Raw genomic sequence first — 19,274 nt, 5'->3', positions numbered from 1 at the left:
TCTCAAGTGTGCCAGGCCATTGAAGAAACGACGAATAGCTCAGAGTCTACACAATGCGAGGAGGTGAAAGCTGAAGTTGGGACACTGCTGTTGGCGGGTTGCTTTGTTGCATTCCAAGATGAGGTTGGGCTAGGATTAGGCGGTGGTGAGGAGGTAAGCACGGGGTCACCTGCAGCAGGTCAAGCAGCAGGAAGGCACCTTCATGCTCCAGGAAGATGTCCTCTGATGAAAAGCAACCCAGCACGCAGCACCTGTCGACCCACACCTCACTGTGAGGCTAACGTTTGTCACATCTGACTCAAGAGAAAACATGTCAGAATTAAATTTAAATGCTCTGTTTTATAGTGTGGGTTGGGGTCCTATGCGATGTGCGGAATATTGTCTCGTGTGCTGTACAAACCAGACGGCATCGATGGCAGCAATGACAAGGTGAGAGTGTGGCAGCCCAGCAGGCATAAGGTGGGGGCCCGCATGTAGGATCTTAGTCAGCATCAGTGTCCCATCACGGCCGAACAACCCCTGTCCAACACACAGAAGAATGACGTAACAAGTCGACAACAACATTTAGATGCCTAGACGGAATAGAACACGTAGCACATGTGTGCATATAGAGAGGAAGACAATGCTCTCACCTTTCTGTGAATGTCAGTTTGGCACAGAGAAGACAATGTGAGCAGGGCATCTGTCTGGATCTCCAGCGAAACCACATCCGTGAAGCCTGGGCCCCCATCGACCAATTCCCCATCCCTTGGTCTGCTTCCCGACATCAAGCCTGAGCACACGTCTGTCACGATAAGTTTAGTTTTAGCGCACAATAAAGACGCTGTCCAGCAATGCACGTGGTATTAACGAGATCGGGAGCTTATAGATGAAACGTATATTCTGCACCAATCACTGATGCGTGACACGTGCTGCAAGTGAAACATGTGCTGCTAGCCCTCTACAACCGCATAGCGATGATTAGGCTCTCACCGAGCAGCTGGCCGATGGTACCCTGGTCACACATGTCTTGAGCAATGCTGCTGTCCTGCAGGCGAGCCATAGCACGCATCACGCGTATGCAGTACAGCAACTGTGGGAGCTTCCCTCCCAGCTCTGCTCCTCTGTTGACACCAGTGCCTTGTCTTTGGTCTGGACCTCACGATGTCCATAATAAGAAATGCACAACGAAGAATAGAGCATTACAATCATTACCATTGATATAATATTTCGAATTTCACAGAAAGGTCAATAACGTTATTGAGCCAAACAGCTTTGTGTCATCCACCATGTCGCCCTTCCTGGTAATCTGACCAGGTGGCTCAGCGGAAGGGCTCACAGCTCGCAATTAGAAGGTTGTGAGTTCAATCCTGTTTTGGGCTTGACTCACTCCATCATCCCTCCGGCAATTGATAAAATGAGTACTACTTTGTGAGGAAATAAGCAGTGATTGTCCGATGGATAGACAAGCCCCCACCATAGCAATGTGGACATTCCACTGCTGAGTCAGGGCTGTAAAAAGGAGATTTGCAACCGCCTCAGTGCTTATTTGAGCAGGAAATTGTACGTCCCAGTTGGCTGCGCTGAGATCCCTACCCTTGCTGAGGCACCAGTCAAGGAGCAGGAGTAGGCGCGTGTTTCCCTGAATGTGCATGTAGTCGGTGGGGAGTGCCGGCGCCAGAGTGATGAGCGCCGCCAGCGCCTGCAGCTGCAACTCCTCCTGCTGGGCTGGGGACCAGGTGAGAGGGCCAGAGGCAGCCCTCGCCTCGTGCACATTCGAGTAGTGGAACAAGGAGAGCAGCACGTGGCCCTGAGACAGCAGCTGTGGGAGAGGTTGGGGGGTGTGGAGGCGGGGGGGTAGTGGGGTCGTGCTCAACAAGAAAGGCAGCGTTCTAGTACCTTGGAAACACAACAGTGATGCGTGTAACAATGGGATGTCAAACTACAACAACCTCACTGAGTATGGGCAAACAAGTGACGCGCTTAATCATGGAATTTGTATAGCGCCGTGACATGGCAAGCCATTACAAGGGCGCGTGTGAGCTGTCCACAGCACATTCAACCCGGTCCATCAATGACTTTCAGTGGTCAACAGAGGAGGCCAGGTGGACAGGCACCCCCAGAATGCAATTCTTCAGATTTTAGCCAGTGAAGTCCACCTACATCCACGGTGTTCACAATGTATAAAAGATGGTGCGATGGTATCACTGCGTGTGTCTCTATATCTGTACTGCACTTGTCTGTGTGAACCTGTGTGAACTTGTGTGCAGTGCGTAGTGCACTGTGCTTCGAGCCCAGCTACCCGAGTTTGATTCCCTCTCACGGCCAAAATCACTGACGAATATCTTTTCTGACCGTGGGCCTCCCCGAGGAAGACTCAGCCTTAAATTAATATCGAACGTGGTGTTCAAACATCACCATTTGCTGGAAAAAGGCAGGCTGGGTATGGTGCTCGTCAGACCACCCCCTTAGAGGTGTGTTTCTGGTGGCCTTCATAGGTTCTCTAACAGCACTAACCTCAAGAAGTATGTTAAGGCCATACAGAGGGGAAGGGTTCCTTGTGTTCACACCTGAATGTTGCATGGGTCACGACTCAGCACGACCAGGAGGTTTAAGAGAAGCTTTTTCATCTCAAAGTCCTCGTGGACACTGGTGAGGAGAAGGTTCTTGACCAGTGGGTTGTGGCTTTTCACTGCACGATCACACAGGGACCACCACAGAATGGACCGCCCATGATTTTGTGGCATATAAAAATACAGCTATAGTGTGAGCACTGGGCGTGATGACATGGCCCAGAATTAGCACGTGCGCCACTTGTTGACGAGGTTCACAGTTTGAATCAGGCAGGTCACCCTGATTAATGCTGCAAGTTTATAAACTATACTACCTGCTGTCTGCATCACAGCAGATGTGACTTTTTTTTTAAAAAAACGTTATGTCATGATACATTGTGTGCTGGCGTTGTGGTCCGAATATTCCAAATTTGAAAAATTACGTGGCAATTTACTCAAATGAGATTCCACATAGCAATCATTGCCCCCAACTGGCAGATTAATACCCACCTGCAGGCCAGGTACTGAGTCACCTTCTGCCATACAGGAACAGCAGCCACTGGAGGTGTCCTCCGATGTTTATGTTAGATTTAAAATTATATGTCATGGAAGGCACTTTGAGTTGCTGAGGCATTTAATCCAGTGCCGTATAACTGCAAATATTATTATTCAATGAAGGCTATTATAGTAGGTTTTTGGGCGATCAGATGGACACTATCTCACGGTATTATTCTGTGAACACAACTGTAAATGTGACATACCTTCTGTAAATGTTCCAAGTAACACCAGCTGTTTGGTGAGGCCTGTTTCCTGAATGAAGCAAATGAATATTGTTAAGGTATTTGTAAAATCACTCACAATGTCAATGGAAGGTGCAAACGCTGGGTGTACAGGCAAGTGCTCACCAGGAAGGGAGACGCGGGGTCGTGGGCAATCAGTGTAACGAGCACCAGCAGGTCGTTACGTAGCTGGCGGTCGTAGTGACTGAACCCACGCTGAACTTGCCGTGACAACACCTCCTTCAGGGCACTGCAAAGATAAGGATCCCCCTTATTGCCGTTTCATGCTCTTGGGGCAAGTTCTATTCGAGAGCACCTATTAAGGCCAATGTGGTACACTAGGGGGTCGTGTGGCTAGCACCACACCCGGCCACCTTTGTCACCCGAGTGATGATATTTACACACTGCACCAGGTACTCATTTAAGACTGGGTCGAGCTAGGGGAAGCCCAGAACAGGTTCAGATATTCGCCACTGATGTTAGCCGTGGGCGGAAATCGAACTCGGGTCACCAGGTTCATAGCGCAGTGCGCTAGCTACTACACAACTGGCACTGCACACACAAGCATACAGCCAGCTATGTGAACACACTATATATAGTTCACTCACCCACAGCATACTGAGAACACTTGAGAAATTTTCACAGCTATATATTTGTGTGTACATGCAGTGGTGTACATCAGTCAATTGGTGTCTATATATGGTCGTGTGAGGTGTTTATGGTCTACATTGATACCCAGTGCATTGTATCGACACAAAGGCTCAGCAGCTAGCCAGCTGGGTTGTCACTATGCCTTTGTGAGCCATGCCATCCATCATAGGCAATTGTTGTAAACATTTGCTTGGACAGTTTAACGGAGCTAAAATGGCAATCCCTGTGTGTGTACACACACAGGCAAGTGCTGGTGTGTGCGGAAGTTCAAGTTTATTTTGTTGAACCAGGTGAGAACTCAAGAGACCAGGATATGGTCTCATTTGCAAGAGTGACATTGGGTCATTAAAAAAAATACTAAAGCAATAACAACTACAAAAAAAGCTAAAATAGAAATCGGAGCAAAAACAGCCAAAGAGAAATTAGGGCAAAAACAATCACATAAACAGAATAAAATCTAAAATACGTACATCAATCAATACTAAAATATATTAACTCATAAAACTTTGCTGGGACCACTTACTTGTGTAGTGATGTGTATTGAGTCACTATGGCGTCTAGCGCCATCTATTGGAAGAAGAGTGGTACTGTGCATGTTAGCGTCTCTCTCTGGCACCAGGGTGTGTGTATGGCACAGAGGCGGGCCCTAGGGAGCATGCTTCTGGTGGAGGCCAGAGAGGACACTTCAGGACATGACAGTCTCGGTGAACCCGAGGGGGCACGTGACCAGGAGAGGGTAGCGAAGGGGCCAAGGGGGTGGCGAGAGGGACACGTGACATAAGGCCCAGAACCTTCTAGTAGGATCTAGAAGGGGGCGGGGCCTAGGGCGGAGCCAGGCTACGCCGTTCTGGGCTGTCTTCTGGAATCAACCCGCCGTGCTACACGTCTCCTCGATCTTCGGTCGTCACGTTCGGCATCGTGGGTCAGGCAGGACGTTAGTGACCTGACCCGGTTATATAGTTGCCCATTGTGGTTTAGTCGCGAGTTGAAGTTAGCTACCACCTATGTCGTTATCCCGTACGTTTATGTAGTTACCCTGTCGGGGTGTTGTAATAAACGTGTTGCCTCCAAATTGCAGTGTGTCTCCATGGAACCCACATCAACATGGGATTATGGTGACTTGCTCCAGTGTGTAAAGAGACAGGGACGTACAAAATCGACAGCTCAACATCAAACTGTGGTTCACACAGGAGAGTGACCAAGGATATTTTATCAGGAATGGATTGCAGGTGTTTGAGCATTAACAGAGACTGAGTGAGAACCATATAGATGTCGTTCTGGGTACAATGAAATGTAGTGTTGTGGGGCATCTAAGAGTTTGAGGTTGTAATGCTGAATAAACACTTTGGAAAGGCAAGGGGATTCTGTGTGTTTGTGTAGTGACAAACGACGTCACTACTGTGTTGTCTCGATATGGGTAATGTAGGCGGGTGTCACGGGGGTCGTGTCAAACGGTGACACTTTGCGTGAACCCAACAGGACACGTGACCAGATAAGGGGCCCCAGGGGGGAGCTTGGGGGTCACGTGGTTGGGGGCCCAGACCTTCCCGAAGGATCGAGAAGGGGGCGTGGCCTGGGGCGGACCCGGCCACACCACAGCAGTTATAAATGGGGTGTGAACAGAGAGCTGGGTTGTTCGACCCCAGGATGAAGACGCCATCAACGCTCCTCCGACCTTCGTCCGTGACCAGGCAGCCCGTTAACCTGCCCTGGTCACGTTATGTCGTATTCCCTCCTCGAGTGTTAGTGAGATTAGGAACGGTGGTCACCACCCTGTGTATAACGTTCCCGTTGGTTGTTATGCGTTAATAAATAGTGTTGTCTCCAAGTTGAGTGTGCGCCTCAATCGAACCATTACAAATGCAATATGTGCTTGTGTGCGTGTAAGTGTGCAACTCACTGCACACACTCGATACTGGCCAGCTGGGCGAGCACTTGCGATTGCGGCCCGTTCTCCAGGAGGTTCCACAGCACCTCCACCGAGCGGAAGAGGAGCGCCCCGGAGGGGTCCGGGTCAGCCAGGCGAGAGCACAGGCGCTCAGCTCCCCGCGCACGCACCATCTGTGCGCACAGCTCCGCTGCATGTACCCATGTGCACGCATACATTTTCCCTGATGAACGCTGTACACGTTGACACCCTGTACACATTCATAGCAATCGTTTGTTTCTGATAAAGTGGCCTCGATGTTGGGGCGTTCTAGAGCGCTTTACCCAAGATAAGCGACTTACATATCTCAAATATTTGAAAGGGCACCCCCAAATGGCAGCTCTTCCTGTGCAGCACACAGTAACTAGGCACCTGGCCTGTAAGCAGGCATTAATCAGCCTGTATAGGGTAATAAATGCTACTCTATGTGTAATGTCAATGAGTGATTTTTTAATTGAAAAAATGTGGCTCATTACGCTAGTACACAATGGCCACGTGTTAAACACAATGTCCAACTTGTTTCGAATGACGCCAGGGGATCTTTAACGTTCACTTTGAGTGAAGCAGATGGTGCATAGACTTTCATGGTTAATACAACCGCAGCAACAACCTCTGCAATCAGTGGCGAACATACTATCTGCTTCCTCCATTGTCACCCCATTGTCAGTGCTTTCAGACTACAGTACTGATAACACGGTCGAAACATGTCCCACTTTTTGGTACTAAATTAACTGTGACAGCCTAGCGTTTCCCAGCTGGCACTCTTCGGCTGTTGCATGCAATAGTGTCAGCAAGAAACTACTGCTGAGAATAGAAACATTATTTATTTCATTTTGTTAATTTGAAAGTCCACAATTAGCATGACTAACAAAGCACAAGCCTTATTGGCCTGCAGGGAACTAATTACCCTGATTGAATGCCATGGTGTCTGAAACTCCCAGGATGGAGTTACCTATTGGGAACCGTAGGTTATGTGCAAATGCTATTTAATCCCGATGCTGCGATAGTTGCTCTCGTTCATAGCAAAGACAACCGGTTAGCTAACCTACCTGAGCAATGCCATCCAACCATGTGTACCATCATAGAACCTACGCTGATCAGGCATGGACCTGCTACTTTGTGTGAGATCTACTCGGCTTAGAAGAGCAGAACAAAGTTATTAATCTGCCGCCCTGGTGGCCTGGAACAGTCTCTGCCAACTGAAGTCAGCTCAGCCGTGACAATTAGTGCTTTTAAGACCAAACTAAAAGCATTTATTTTCTCTTGTGTTTAATTTAGTTAAAATTGTCTCTGTGCCATCCGTGCATACGTCTCAGCTTTTTGCTGAATATGGCGCATTACAAGTCTTGCATTGTTTGAGGTGTGCTCCAAGAGCCTTCACCTGAGTGAGAGGACAGGTGTTGCAGGGTCCGCAGCACGGCATGCTGGACGTCCTGTTGGGCCTCGAAGAGAGCGAGTGACAGAACCAGTGTCTCGGCCACACCGCTCTGCTCCAGCACGTACCGGGTAAACTCCACCCTACACCGCTGATAGCCTAACTCAAGGCAACCAATGTGAAAACAAAAGCGCAACACAAGAAAGTGCACAACTATGTCAACGTAGTGTTACTATGCACCAAATGAATAATGAGACAATTCACCTCCTTTCCTCCATCCAAATAAACATTTAATGTATTTTTTACACATCCATCAGTCACAAGGCCTTCTGACAGTGCACAATTTCAGCAGCTTTGATTCAACACAACGTCTGGACAGGTTTTGACATTCCATCTCTCATCAGCAGTCAGGCTTACTTGAACAAATATTGGTGAATTTCTGGATGGTTATAGGTAAGGACCCTTTCTGTTAGATATGGGTTTTGGTTTGGTGTGAAATTGGTAAATGTGTTATGAATATCTTGCAGAGTATTACATGTGCAAGGACTCCCTACTATACCTGGCACTTCTGGCCCTGACTGGTCACGACAGCACAACTGTAGGATGGAATCACAGATGTGCAGGCAGACTTCCATGCTGGACACACGCATCAGGTACCCTGAAACACAAAGACATAGATCCTCCTCTTGCTTTAACAGTCTGTTGGGGCAAGCGCTGTTAGAGAGCACCTATGAAGGCCAACATGAGACATGAGGGGCAGGGTGTAGCTAGCACACCTTATGGCCACACAAATCCAGGTACTCATTTGAGACTGAGTCGATCTAGGGGAAGCATAGAACTGTTTAGATATGCATCAATGATGTCGGCCATCAGTGGAAATCAAACTCATGTGGTTGAGTTTGTGGCGCAGTGAATCAGGTCCACATACACGACAAGCGTGTATGCAGACATAGACGCTTGAACGTTGTTGTACGATTCATACCAATCCTTGGTGTGACATTCCAAGACGTTCATTTGTTTTTTTCTGATGGACCACAGAAGAGATGACATCTTCCACATGTAAATGCTAAACATTAAAAGTTATGATCTACCAATTAGAATGGCAGTAATGACATCAGTAGGTTTCTCACAGGGGAGTCCTGAAAATGTCATCTTATCAGTTTAATACAGGCATAACTATGAGCTAAAAACCTCAGAGGGATATTTATTTTCAAATATAATCCATGTATGCACACATGCCCTCACCTAGCTGTGCGATGGTTTCAGAAGTGATCTGTGCATAAGCCATTTCATCCGATGCCTTTTCCTTGAAGAATGGTTTTCTGCAAAAAATACGGGCACTGAAATTCTACTCAATGTAGATGTTTTGACTATCATCACATTTAACAGGTGATGCAAGGCCCAAGGGAGTAACCAATACTTTAATGTATTTGTTCCAAAACAACTTTAAAAATAGAAGTATGCAAATGAAATGTCAGCCAAACCCTAATTGCTCAACCGATGTGTAAAATAGATCCCCGTTTCCATGGGTTTGCTTGCCAATTCCGGTTGCTTCATGCACAACTTCCAGTCCCATGGTGCTGTCCCTAATCCGGCCTCACCCCAGCAGACGCAGCAGCTGACACAGAGGCTGTGTGTAGCGAGGCGCTTCACCCACGAGGTCGGCCAGAGAGTTGAGGATGCGGCACACCACCACCAGCTCTCTCAGCGGCTGCACATGACCACATCAAGGGGAATCTCGCGTAGACGTGGCACATGTCGCACGTCCGCTGTCGCACACGGCTGTCACATTACCGAAGAACATGGGCCGGCGGTAGCACCTTTGCCACTTGTTGCGGAGATTTGAGGATTGAATCCGGCGGGCCTCCCAGGTTAATACTGCGGGTGTATGAATCATGAAAATACTATGCTACCGTTTTCTGCACAGTAGTGTTAAAGATCCTGCGATGTCATTAAAAAAGTAGGTTATTGTGCCCGCTTGGTGATGCCAATTTTCCAACTTTGAAAATTTACACCGCAAATTGCTAAACTGGATACAATTAGGAATCATTTCCCCATACTGGCGAACTAATGCCCATTTGCAAGACGAATGCCATTGGGGCGTCACCTTCAAATACTTGACGTGAAATGTGATGGAAGGTGCTTTGAGTTTCTGAGACAATTAAGAGCCCTGTAAGTGTAAATATTGTTATTTACGTATTTATATGAACATACGTTCAGGACCAAAAGTAACACATGCATATAGACTGACGAGAATACCTTGTATGAATGTGAATTGTGCAGTGTGCATTCACTATTCTGGAAAATTGCCCGATGATGCTGGATGTAATTACCAGCGAAGCGTCGTACTCAAAAATTTTAAATGTTGTGGATTCACCGGTGGGCTAAAGTAGTGAACTATTTGTCTTTGGCCAATGTGACACATTTTTTACTGATTGGCCGTGTCGGGTGGTGGAGGGTTGCGACACATAAATAACGCGATCCAACCCAAAAACCTTTATTATGAACAGCTTAGTTTGTAGACGCCGGGGTATTGCATGTCAGGGATCACATCCTTCACAGATAGGATCAGATCACGAATTTATGTACTGTGTTAAATCGAACCTGGATTTTGTGTTTGCTCATGATTTTGGAAATATTTTAGTGACCCCTGTTATGTATGGCAAGGTGATGGTTTTGATTGGGTCCTCAGATGTTTTTTTCCCAACTGTTGGGGTGATAGCTTTACGGATTGTGTGGTCTGAATATCCATTCATCTTGAGAGCTTGGTGTACGTGTTCCAGTTCACTGGCTAGGTGATGATGGTCGGAAATACATCGAGCTCTATGGTGTAGAGTTTTGATGAGGGAATTCTTCTGGGATGGATGGTGGTGGGAGTCAGGTTTTAGGTATGCATCCGTATGGGTGGCTTTCCTTTAGACAGAGTGTCCCATTGAGCCATCTGGTCTATTTTCAATTAAAACATCCAAGAATGGTAACTTGCCATCCTTTTCCACCTCCAGCCATCAAATTCACCATTCACCACAAGCTCCATATATATAGACACAGACACAATTTCAAACGAGAAGATGGGTACAAACTGAGCAATCATTGGAAGGACGTTATTAACCAGTTTAAGTCATAACTGGCTGTGATGTTTCCATCATACCTTCCGATGTTAGTAGTTATTTTCAACTCTCTGGTTTTACATTAACAGGTTAAATGTCTTTACATTAACAGGTTAAATGTCTCACTAACACAGCCACCGTTGCTCGTTTTCCTCGATGTGGCGGTGGCTCTCCGATCTTACATTGACATGCTAATCTCTCACAAGACAATGGCCACCTCCGCAGCTTCGTCGTCGTGGAGGTAGCTCTCCGATCTTACATTAACATGCAAATTTCTCACTTTAACATCACTGGCCCCGCCCACTTCGCTTATGACACTTGGGCTACACCCATTTCAAACCTTTAAAACATCCTGCCTCAGCAGCTTTCCCACTATTTTTCCCCTGATGACGATTGTTTGCGTTGCGAGTAGTTTTTTGTTTGTTATTTTTTTGTTATTTTCTTTGAACCTATCTACGTGACTTTACTGAAAGGCCCAAGAATATAATTTAGTCAGGGGTTTAGTGACTGGAAGCACTCTGAAAGAATAGGGGAACACGAAAAGAGTGCAGAACACAGATCATGCATGCTTGCCTTGCACCAGCGGACAAAGGGCAGTGCTATAGATGCAGATCTCATGCAGCAAATTGATGGGGAACGTAAATACGGGAGGGTCATTTCGAAAAGAGTTGTAGCAGTGATCAAGTTCTTGGGTGAAAGAGGACTTGCGTTTATGGGAGATGATGAACGGTTTGGGTCAACCCATAACGGTCATTTCCTTGGCATCCTAGAATTGCTATCACAATTTGACCCATTCTTAGCTGAACACATTAAAAAGTTTGGCAGAAAAGGAAGAGGCACAGTGTCCTATTTGTCGTCGAAAATATGAGAAGAACTCATTGAGCTAATGGATCAGAAAACTCACCTAACAATAGCAGATGAGATTCGGGATACCAAATATTTTTCAACAATTGTTGACTCCACCCCAGACCTGTCACATGTGGACCAATTGACGTTCATATTCTGGTTTGTTAACAGCAGCGGGGATGTGGTGGAGCGATTCCTGGGCTTTGAGCCAATTGAGAGCCACACTGGTAAAAGTTTAGCAGACTGTGTGACTTTGATGGTGGAGGGCCTTGAGTTGGACCTCTCAAACTGTAGAGGTCAGTCATATGACAATGCAAGCAACATGTCAGGAAAATACAATAGGCTACAGGCCCACCTGAAACAAAAAAAAAACCCTCTGATAGAATGTGCCTTGTGCAGCGCATTCACTAAACTTAGTTGGTGTTAACACCTTAGACGGCAGTAGCCCAGTGGCTGACGAGTTTTTTACATGTTGCAGTCACTGTACACATTTTGCTCTTCATCCACACACATATGGGGGAAAGTCTTTGGGAAGACAGATGTCAGACTGGCATTAAAATCGTTGTGCAGTGCTCGGTGGAGTGCTTGGGCAGTCAACCAAGGCACTGTGGAGAAATTACATCCACATTAGAGAGGCCTTCGGTGGTATGTGCAATGATGATGAGAAAAGAGATACTCGAATTGAGGCCGTTTTACTATGTGCTAAATTGGACAACTTAGAGATGGTGTTCATGGCATATTTCTGGGACGTCATAGTGTACTTGACAGGTTCCACGCTACAAGCGTGCACCTAGAGAAAAATTACACTGACATCTCTGTAGCACCCCAGCTTTTGTCTTTGTTGAGGGATTTTGTGGCGGGACAGCGAGACCAGTTTGATGCTTTTGAAAGGGCAGCCTTAAATGTGACAGGTGTCCCTCAGTCATATAAGCACAATGTTCAGCGAAAGAAGAAATACAAACCATTTGCAGATAAGAGCTCAGAGCCAGGTGTGACACTTGAGGGGAGGGAAAAGTTCAAAGTAGAAACATTTTATGTGGTCATTGATAAGCGAGTGGCATGCCTTGAACATCGCTTTGACGCTTACAAGTGTTTGACCAGTTTCTTTGGAGTTCTGTTTATGTCAGATCAGGTGTCTAACAGTGATGCCATCGTGGTAAAGGTAAATGCACTCTCCGCTCCATATCCATCAGACCTGGACATAAACTTTGCCAACAAACTCATCCAATTCAAGTCTTTCATGTCTGACTCTGAGGGTGAGAAGTACCCAACTAAATTGCTTGAGACGTTGCAGGCACTTAATCTGCAGTCAGTGTTCCCCAATGTTTTCGTGGCACTTCGGATTTTTCTAACTTTGCCAGTGACAAACTGCCAGGATGAGTGGACATTTTCCCTTTTAGGCAGAATAAAAAATGAGCTGTGGAGTAGCATGTGCCAAACACGTCTCAGCTCATTGTCACTTATGTCAATAGAGTCAGACCTTGTCAGACAGCTAGATTTTGACGATCTAATGGATGATTTTGTGAGGAGGAAGGCAAGAAAGACACCAATATAGGAAAGCGGGGGGGGGGGGGAGCCTCCAAAAGACGTGCCCAGGGACCTCATGGGACCATGATCCGGCCCTGGGCACAGCGGGGGCAAAGTCATGCTGAATTTCCATGTGAATAAGCAGACAATAAATCTCGTTCCCATATGTCTCTCCAAATGTAAAGTATCTTTTATAAGTTCCATCAATCAGCCTTCTAGGGTTGAATTCCTTCTGGCAGTCCATTCTTTCAGCAGCATTGGTTCAACACAAGCAACATCGGGAACGGTTTCAACATTCAGTGTCTCATCAGCAAACTCAGGCTTGCCAGATGTTCATAGTCAAGGACCCCTCGCTTTGTAGATATGGGTCCCAGCTCGATACCAAGCTATACAACACATAGCATAACGATATTTTTTGTTATGAATATCTACGGATTTTTTTTCTGCCTGGCATCTAGAATTTTCCGTATATTTCGAAAAATATGCACATTGTATAAACTGCCTCGTAAGAACAAGCTTCCATCACATTGTCACACCACACCTCCTTGCACTCATATGAATCTAATCTAAACCAACCCCCGTGGAAAATGAGTGAGGGCAGAAGCAGGATACAAAACCATGCTCATGGTAGCCCAATGCCTTCTTGAGGGCGCTGATGTGACGATCCGTGTATCCACGCTGCACTCGCGCACACACACAAGTAGACCCTCATTAATCGCCTACGATTTCAGTTCAGTTTGTTTTGTTAATCCCTGGTTCGAACTCAGAGACCAGATTAGTTTCATTTGCATGAGTGACATGGGCCACCTTATGATAAAGGCAATAGCCTAACAAAGTACAGTCAGAAGGGCAAATAACAATACATGCAAAAAACTAATTGGAAAGCAAACCAAACTACTGCGTTACAAAGAAAAAAAAACCTAAAGCAATATCAGTAAAGTAACGTAGAAAGAAAAGAAAACATATATAATAGAATACGACGTTTCGATTGCAACACAAGCAACCGTCATCAGGTATAAATGAATGAGAAAACAAACCTAGTAAACTTGGTTGGATTACGTTCTTCCAAAGATTGCTAAATTTGAAGTTAAGTGTGAGAGAGAGACAAACACAGACACGGAGAGAGACACAGAGAGAGACAAACACGCAGAGAGAAAGACAAACACACAGAGAGAGACAGAGAGACAGAGAGAAACAAACACAGACACGGAGAGAGACACACAGAGAGACACAAACACACAAAGAGAGACAGAGAGAGAGACACACATGATGGAGAGACACATAGAGAGACGCACAAGCAGAGAGAGACACACACAGAGACATACACAGACACACAGAGAAACAACAACTCTGTGACGAGGCATTACAGTATATAGAGAGGGAGGGGGCAGATCCATTTTCTACGTGACTTTACCGAAAGAACCAAAGAGTAATTCCAGCAGTCACGAATGCTTCAAATCAAGTTTCTAAATCAATATCGTATAAATTACGTGTCCTGTACGGAAGGTTGGCTCGGACAATGTAACCATTCATAGTCAAGATTCAGTTTCATAAACATGGATTGTGGTCGGGGAACATGGCTCAAGATCGGCGATAGGCGAACACCAACATCAAAGCGAGCACCGTTGAGGGGACACAGCCACGAAGGAGCAGAGCGTTGATCGTGCGGGCGAGTGGGGGGGTACTCACGCAGTGCGGGTCCTCCAGAAGTTTGGCCACGCGGCCCAGGGTGACGGGCCCATCCAGTTGCCCCTGGAGGACACATGGACCCCACCCCCCGTAACTTCTATTTGTATTTTACACAAGCAAAGCCGTCGCAGTATACTGTACTGTGCATTGCAACGGAAATTGAGAGATGCTGAAAGACAAGGAATCACAACATGTCACTTGTTTTGTCAGCAGCGGCCACAGACATGCCGTGACCCCTGTGAACAAACCGATGCACTGTGAGCACAGCTGCCATGCGGAGGAGGTGAAATGCCAAGAGTTGATCCAGAGCGGACATCCCGTGTAGTATAACACAGCGGAGTTGTAGCATAGTATTGTTGGTCGTGTATTGTGTAGAATGGAGTGCAAAGTGAATGTCTACCTCTTTTTCTGTATTTCTGTATTGTGTATCGTACTGTGGGCAAAGTCACAGTGGCCTCGTCGTGTTATACGGTGTAGTAGTGTGCGGTTGTGATCTCGCGTGATGATGCTGTACTGTAGTCGTGTGCTATCAGACTGGATTTATCCTGGAGAAATCCGATGAGCTAAGAAGCTCTGTTTCACATATTTCCGGTCAACTACACTTTGTTATTTTACTAGATAAGCCCCACTGAGCTACATAGATTATCATGTGGAAATGTATAGTAGCCAAATAATCCAAACGCATGTTTCTAAATGTGGAAGGAAAACCCGGAGAGAAGTCTACGCAACCACGGGGAGAACACGCAAACTCCAAATATAAATTCATCATGGTTGGGGATGGAACCCACGACCTCCTGTATACTAGGGGAGGTAGTTAACATCCTGCTGGAAATGTGAGTGTTGTGGTGTGACAGTATAGTCATGTAGTGGCGTAGTTTGGTAGTGATGTGGTGTGTGGTAGTGATGTGATGTGTGGTAGTGATGTGGTGTGTGGTAGTGATGTAGGAGTGTGTGGTAGTGATGTAGGAGTGTGTGGTAGTGATATAGGAGTGTGTGGTAGTGATGTATGAGTGTGTGGTAGTGATATAGGAGTGTGTGGTAGTGATGTAGGAGTGTGTGGTAGTGATATAGGAGTGTGTGGTAGTGATGTAGGAGTGTGTGGTAGTGATGTAGGAGTGTGTGGTAGTGATGTAGGAGTGTTTGGTAGTGATGTAGGAGTGTGTGGTAGTAATGTAGGAGTGTGTGGTAGTGATGTAGGAGTGTGTGGTAGTGTTGTAGGAGTGTGTGGTAGTGCTGTAGGAGTGTGGTAGTGATGTAGGATCGTGTGGTAGTGATGTAGGAGTGTGTGGTGGTGCTGTAGGAGAGTGTGGTAGTGATGTAGGAGTGTGTGGTAGTGCTGTAGGAGTGTGTGGTAGTGATGTAGGAGTGTGTGGTGGTGATGTAGGAGTGTGTGGTAGTGATGTAGGAGTGTGGTAGTGCTGTAGGAGTGTGTGGTAGTGCTGTAGGAGTGTGTGGTAGTGATGTAGGAGTGTGTGGTAGTGATGTAGTGTGGTGGTGCTGTAGGTATGTGTGGTAGTGATGTAGTGTGTGGTGGTGATGTAGGAGTGTGGTAGTGATGTAGGAGTGTGGTAGTTCTGTAGGAGTGTTGGTAGTGCTGTAGGAGTGTTGGTAGTGCTGTAGGATTGTGTGGTAGTGCTGTAGGAATGTGTGGTAGTGATGTGGTGTGTGGTAGTGCTGTAGGAGTGTGTGGTAGTGCTGTAGGAGTGTGTGGTAGTGATGTGGTGTGTGGTAGTGATGTGGTGTGTGGTAGTGCTGTAGGTGTGTGTGGTAGTGCTGTAGGTGTGTGTGGTAGTGCTGTAGGTGTGTGTGGTAGTGATGTGGTGTGTGGTAGTGATGTGGTGTGTGGTAGTGATGTGGTGTGTGGTAGTGCTGTAGGAGTGTGTTGTAGTGCTGTAGGAGTGTGTGGTAGTGATATAGGAGGGTGTGGTAGTGATATAGGAGTGTGTGGTAGTGCTGTAGGTGTGTGTGGTAGTGATGTGGTGTGTGGTAGTGATGTAGGAGTGTGGTAGTGATGTGGAGTGTGGTGGTGATGTGGTGGTGATGTGGTGGTGATGTGGTGTGTGGTAGTGATGTGGTGTGTGGTAGTGATGTAGGAGTGTGTGGTAGTGATGTGGTGTGTGGTAGTGATGTGGTGTGTGGTAGTGATGTAGGAGTGTGTGGTAGTGATGTAAGGAGTGTGTGGTAGTGATATAGGAGTGTGTGGTAGTGATGTATGAGTGTGTGGTAGTGATATAGGAGTGTGTGGTAGTGATGTAGGAGTGTGTGGTAGTGATGTAGGAGTGTGTGGTAGTGATGTAGGAGTGTGTGGTAGTGATGTAGGAGTGTGTGGTAGTGATGTAGGAGTGTTTGGTAGTGATGTAGGAATGTGTGGTAGTAACGTAGGAGTGTGTGGTAGTGATGTAGGAGTGTGTGGTAGTGATGTGGTGTGTGGTAGTGATGTGGTGTGTGGTAGTGATGTGGTGAGTGGTAGTGATGTAGGAGTGTGTGGTAGTGCTGTAGGAGTGTGTGGTAGTGATGTAGGAGTGTGTGGTAGTGATGTAGTGTGGTGGTGCTGTAGGTATGTGTGGTAGTGATGTAGTGTGTGGTCGTGATGTAGGAGTGTGGTAGTGATGTAGGAGTGTGGTAGTTCTGCAGGAGTGTTGGTAGTGCTGTAGGAGTGTTGGTAGTGCTGTAGGATTGTGTGGTAGTGCTGTAGGAATGTGTGGTAGTGATGTGGTGTGTGGTAGTGCTGTAGGAGTGTGTGGTAGTGCTGTAGGAGTGTGTGGTAGTGATGTGGTGTGTGGTAGTGATGTGGTGTGTGGTAGTGCTGTAGGTGTGTGTGGTAGTGTTGTAGGTGTGTGTGGTAGTGATGTGGTGTGTGGTAGTGCTGTAGGAGTGTGGTAATGCTGTAGGAGTGTGTGGTAGTGATGTGGTGTGTGGTAGTGATGTGGTGTGTGGTAGTGATGTGGTGTGTGGTAGTGCTGTAGGAGTGTGTTGTAGTGCTGTAGGAGTGTGTGGTAGTGATATAGGAGGGTGTGGTAGTGATATAGGAGTGTGTGGTAGTGCTGTAGGTGTGTGTGGTAGTGATGTGGTGTGTGGTAGTGATGTAGGAGTGTGGTAGTGATGTAGTGTGTGGTAGTGATGTGGAGTGTGGTGGTGATGTGGTGGTGATGTGGTGGTGATGTGGTGTATGGTAGTGATGTGGTGTGTGGTAGTGATGTGGTGTGTGGTAGTGCTGTAGGTGTGTGTGGTAGTGCAGTAGGTGTGTGTGGTAGTGCAGTAGGTGTGTGTGGTAGTGCAGTAGGTGTGTGGTAGTGATGTGGTGTGTGGTAGTAATGTGATGTGTGGTAGTGATGTGGTGTGTGGTAGTGATGTGGTGTGTGGTAGTGATGTAGGAGTGTGTGGTAGTGATGTGGTGTGTGGTAGTGATGTGGTGTGTGGTAGTGATGTGGTGTGTGGTAGTGATGTAGGAGTGTGTGGTAGTGATGTAGGAGTGTGTGGTAGTGATGTAGGAGTGTGTGGTATTGATGTAGGAGTGTGTGGTAGTGCTGTAGGAGTGTGTGGTAGTGATGTAGGAGTGTGTGGTGGTGATGTAGGAGTGTGTGGTAGTGATGTAGGAGTGTGGTAGTGCTGTAGGAGTGTGTGGTAGTGCTGTAGGAGTGTGTGGTAGTGCTGTAGGAGTGTGTGGTAGTGATGTAGGAGTGTGTGGTAGTGATGTAGTGTGGTGGTGCTGTAGGTATGTGTGGTAGTGATGTAGTGTGTGGTGGTGATGTAGGAGTGTGGTTGTGATGTAGGAGTGTGGTAGTTCTGTAGGAGTGTTGGTAGTGCTGTAGGAGTGTTGGTAGTGCTGTAGGATTGTGTGGTAGTGCTGTAGGAATGTGTGGTAGTGATGTGGTGTGTGGTAGTGCTGTAGGAGTGTGTGGTAGTGCTGTAGGAGTGTGTGGTAGTGATGTGGTGTGTGGTAGTGATGTGGTGTGTGGTAGTGCTGTAGGTGTGTGTGGTAGTGCTGTAGGTGTGTGTGGTAGTGATGTGGTGAGTGGTAGTGCTGTAGGAGTGTGTGGTAATGCTGTAGGAGTGTGTGGTAGTGATGTGGTGTGTGGTAGTGATGTGGTGTGTGGTAGTGATGTGGTGTGTGGTAGTGCTGTAGGAATGTGTTGTAGTGCTGTAGGAGTGTGTGGTAGTGATATAGGAGGGTGTGGTAGTGATATAGGAGTGTGTGGTAGTGCTGTAGGTGTGTGTGGTAGTGATGTGGTGTGTGGTAGTGATGTAGGAGTGTGGTAGTGATGTAGTGTGTGATAGTGATGTGGAGTGTGGTGGTGATGTGGTGGTGATGTGGTGGTGATGTGGTGTGTGGTAGTGATGTGGAGTGTGGTAGTGATGTGGTGTGTGGTAGTGATGTAGGAGTGTGTGGTAGTGCTGTAGGTGTGTGTGGTAGTGCAGTAGGTGTGTGTGGTAGTGCAGTAGGTGTGTGTGGTAGTGCAGTAGGTGTGTGGTAGTGATGTGGTGTGTGGTAGTAATGTGGTGTGTGGTAGTGATGTCGTGTGTGGTAGTGATGTGGTGTGTGGTAGTGATGTAGGAGTGTGTGGTAGTGATGTGGTGTGTGGTAGTGATGTGGTGTGTGGTAGTGATGTGGTGTGTGGTAGTGATATAGGAGTGTGTGGTAGTGATGTAGGAGTGTGTGGTAGTGATGTAGGAGTGTGTGGTAGTGATGTAGGAGTGTTTGGTAGTGATGTAGGAGTGTGTGGTAGTAATGTAGGAGTGTGTGGTAGTGATGTAGGAGTGTGTGGTAGTGATGTGGTGTGTGGTAGTGATGTGGTGTGTGGTAGTGATGTGGTGTGTGGTAGTGATGTAGGAGTGTGTGGT

The 19,274-nt window shown here is 46.9% G+C and overlaps 1 protein-coding gene across 2 annotated transcripts in view; it reads right to left on the bottom strand.

Annotated features, from left to right (window-relative positions):
* LOC144720794 (cilia- and flagella-associated protein 69-like) overlaps positions 1–19,274 on the bottom strand; it is a 44,371-nt gene that overhangs the window by 6,215 nt on the left and 18,882 nt on the right. Inside the window, exons 2-16 of one of the 2 annotated variants that reach the window (XM_078597843.1) lie at positions 14,433–14,495; positions 13,356–13,421; positions 8,865–8,974; positions 8,509–8,585; positions 7,823–7,921; positions 7,270–7,422; positions 5,862–6,039; positions 3,437–3,560; positions 3,293–3,341; positions 2,550–2,671; positions 1,576–1,801; positions 973–1,137; positions 633–784; positions 401–519; positions 170–251 (exon numbers count right to left, since the gene is read on the bottom strand). In XM_078597843.1, coding sequence (XP_078453969.1) covers positions 170–251; positions 401–519; positions 633–784; positions 973–1,137; positions 1,576–1,801; positions 2,550–2,671; positions 3,293–3,341; positions 3,437–3,560; positions 5,862–6,039; positions 7,270–7,422; positions 7,823–7,921; positions 8,509–8,585; positions 8,865–8,974; positions 13,356–13,421; positions 14,433–14,495 — 1,785 coding nt within the window. The remainder of the gene's footprint in view (positions 1–169; positions 252–400; positions 520–632; positions 785–972; positions 1,138–1,575; positions 1,802–2,549; positions 2,672–3,292; positions 3,342–3,436; positions 3,561–5,861; positions 6,040–7,269; positions 7,423–7,822; positions 7,922–8,508; positions 8,586–8,864; positions 8,975–13,355; positions 13,422–14,432; positions 14,496–19,274) is intronic. The other variant, XM_078597844.1, reaches the window with a different exon arrangement.

This window comes from Lampetra planeri, chromosome 10 (assembly GCF_965212315.1).
Source record: "Lampetra planeri chromosome 10, kcLamPlan1.2.h2, whole genome shotgun sequence".
In the NCBI taxonomy this organism is placed as follows: domain Eukaryota; kingdom Metazoa; phylum Chordata; class Hyperoartia; order Petromyzontiformes; family Petromyzontidae; genus Lampetra; species Lampetra planeri.
Note: the sequence above shows the minus strand (reverse complement) of the source record. Positions and strands in the feature narration are given on the sequence as shown.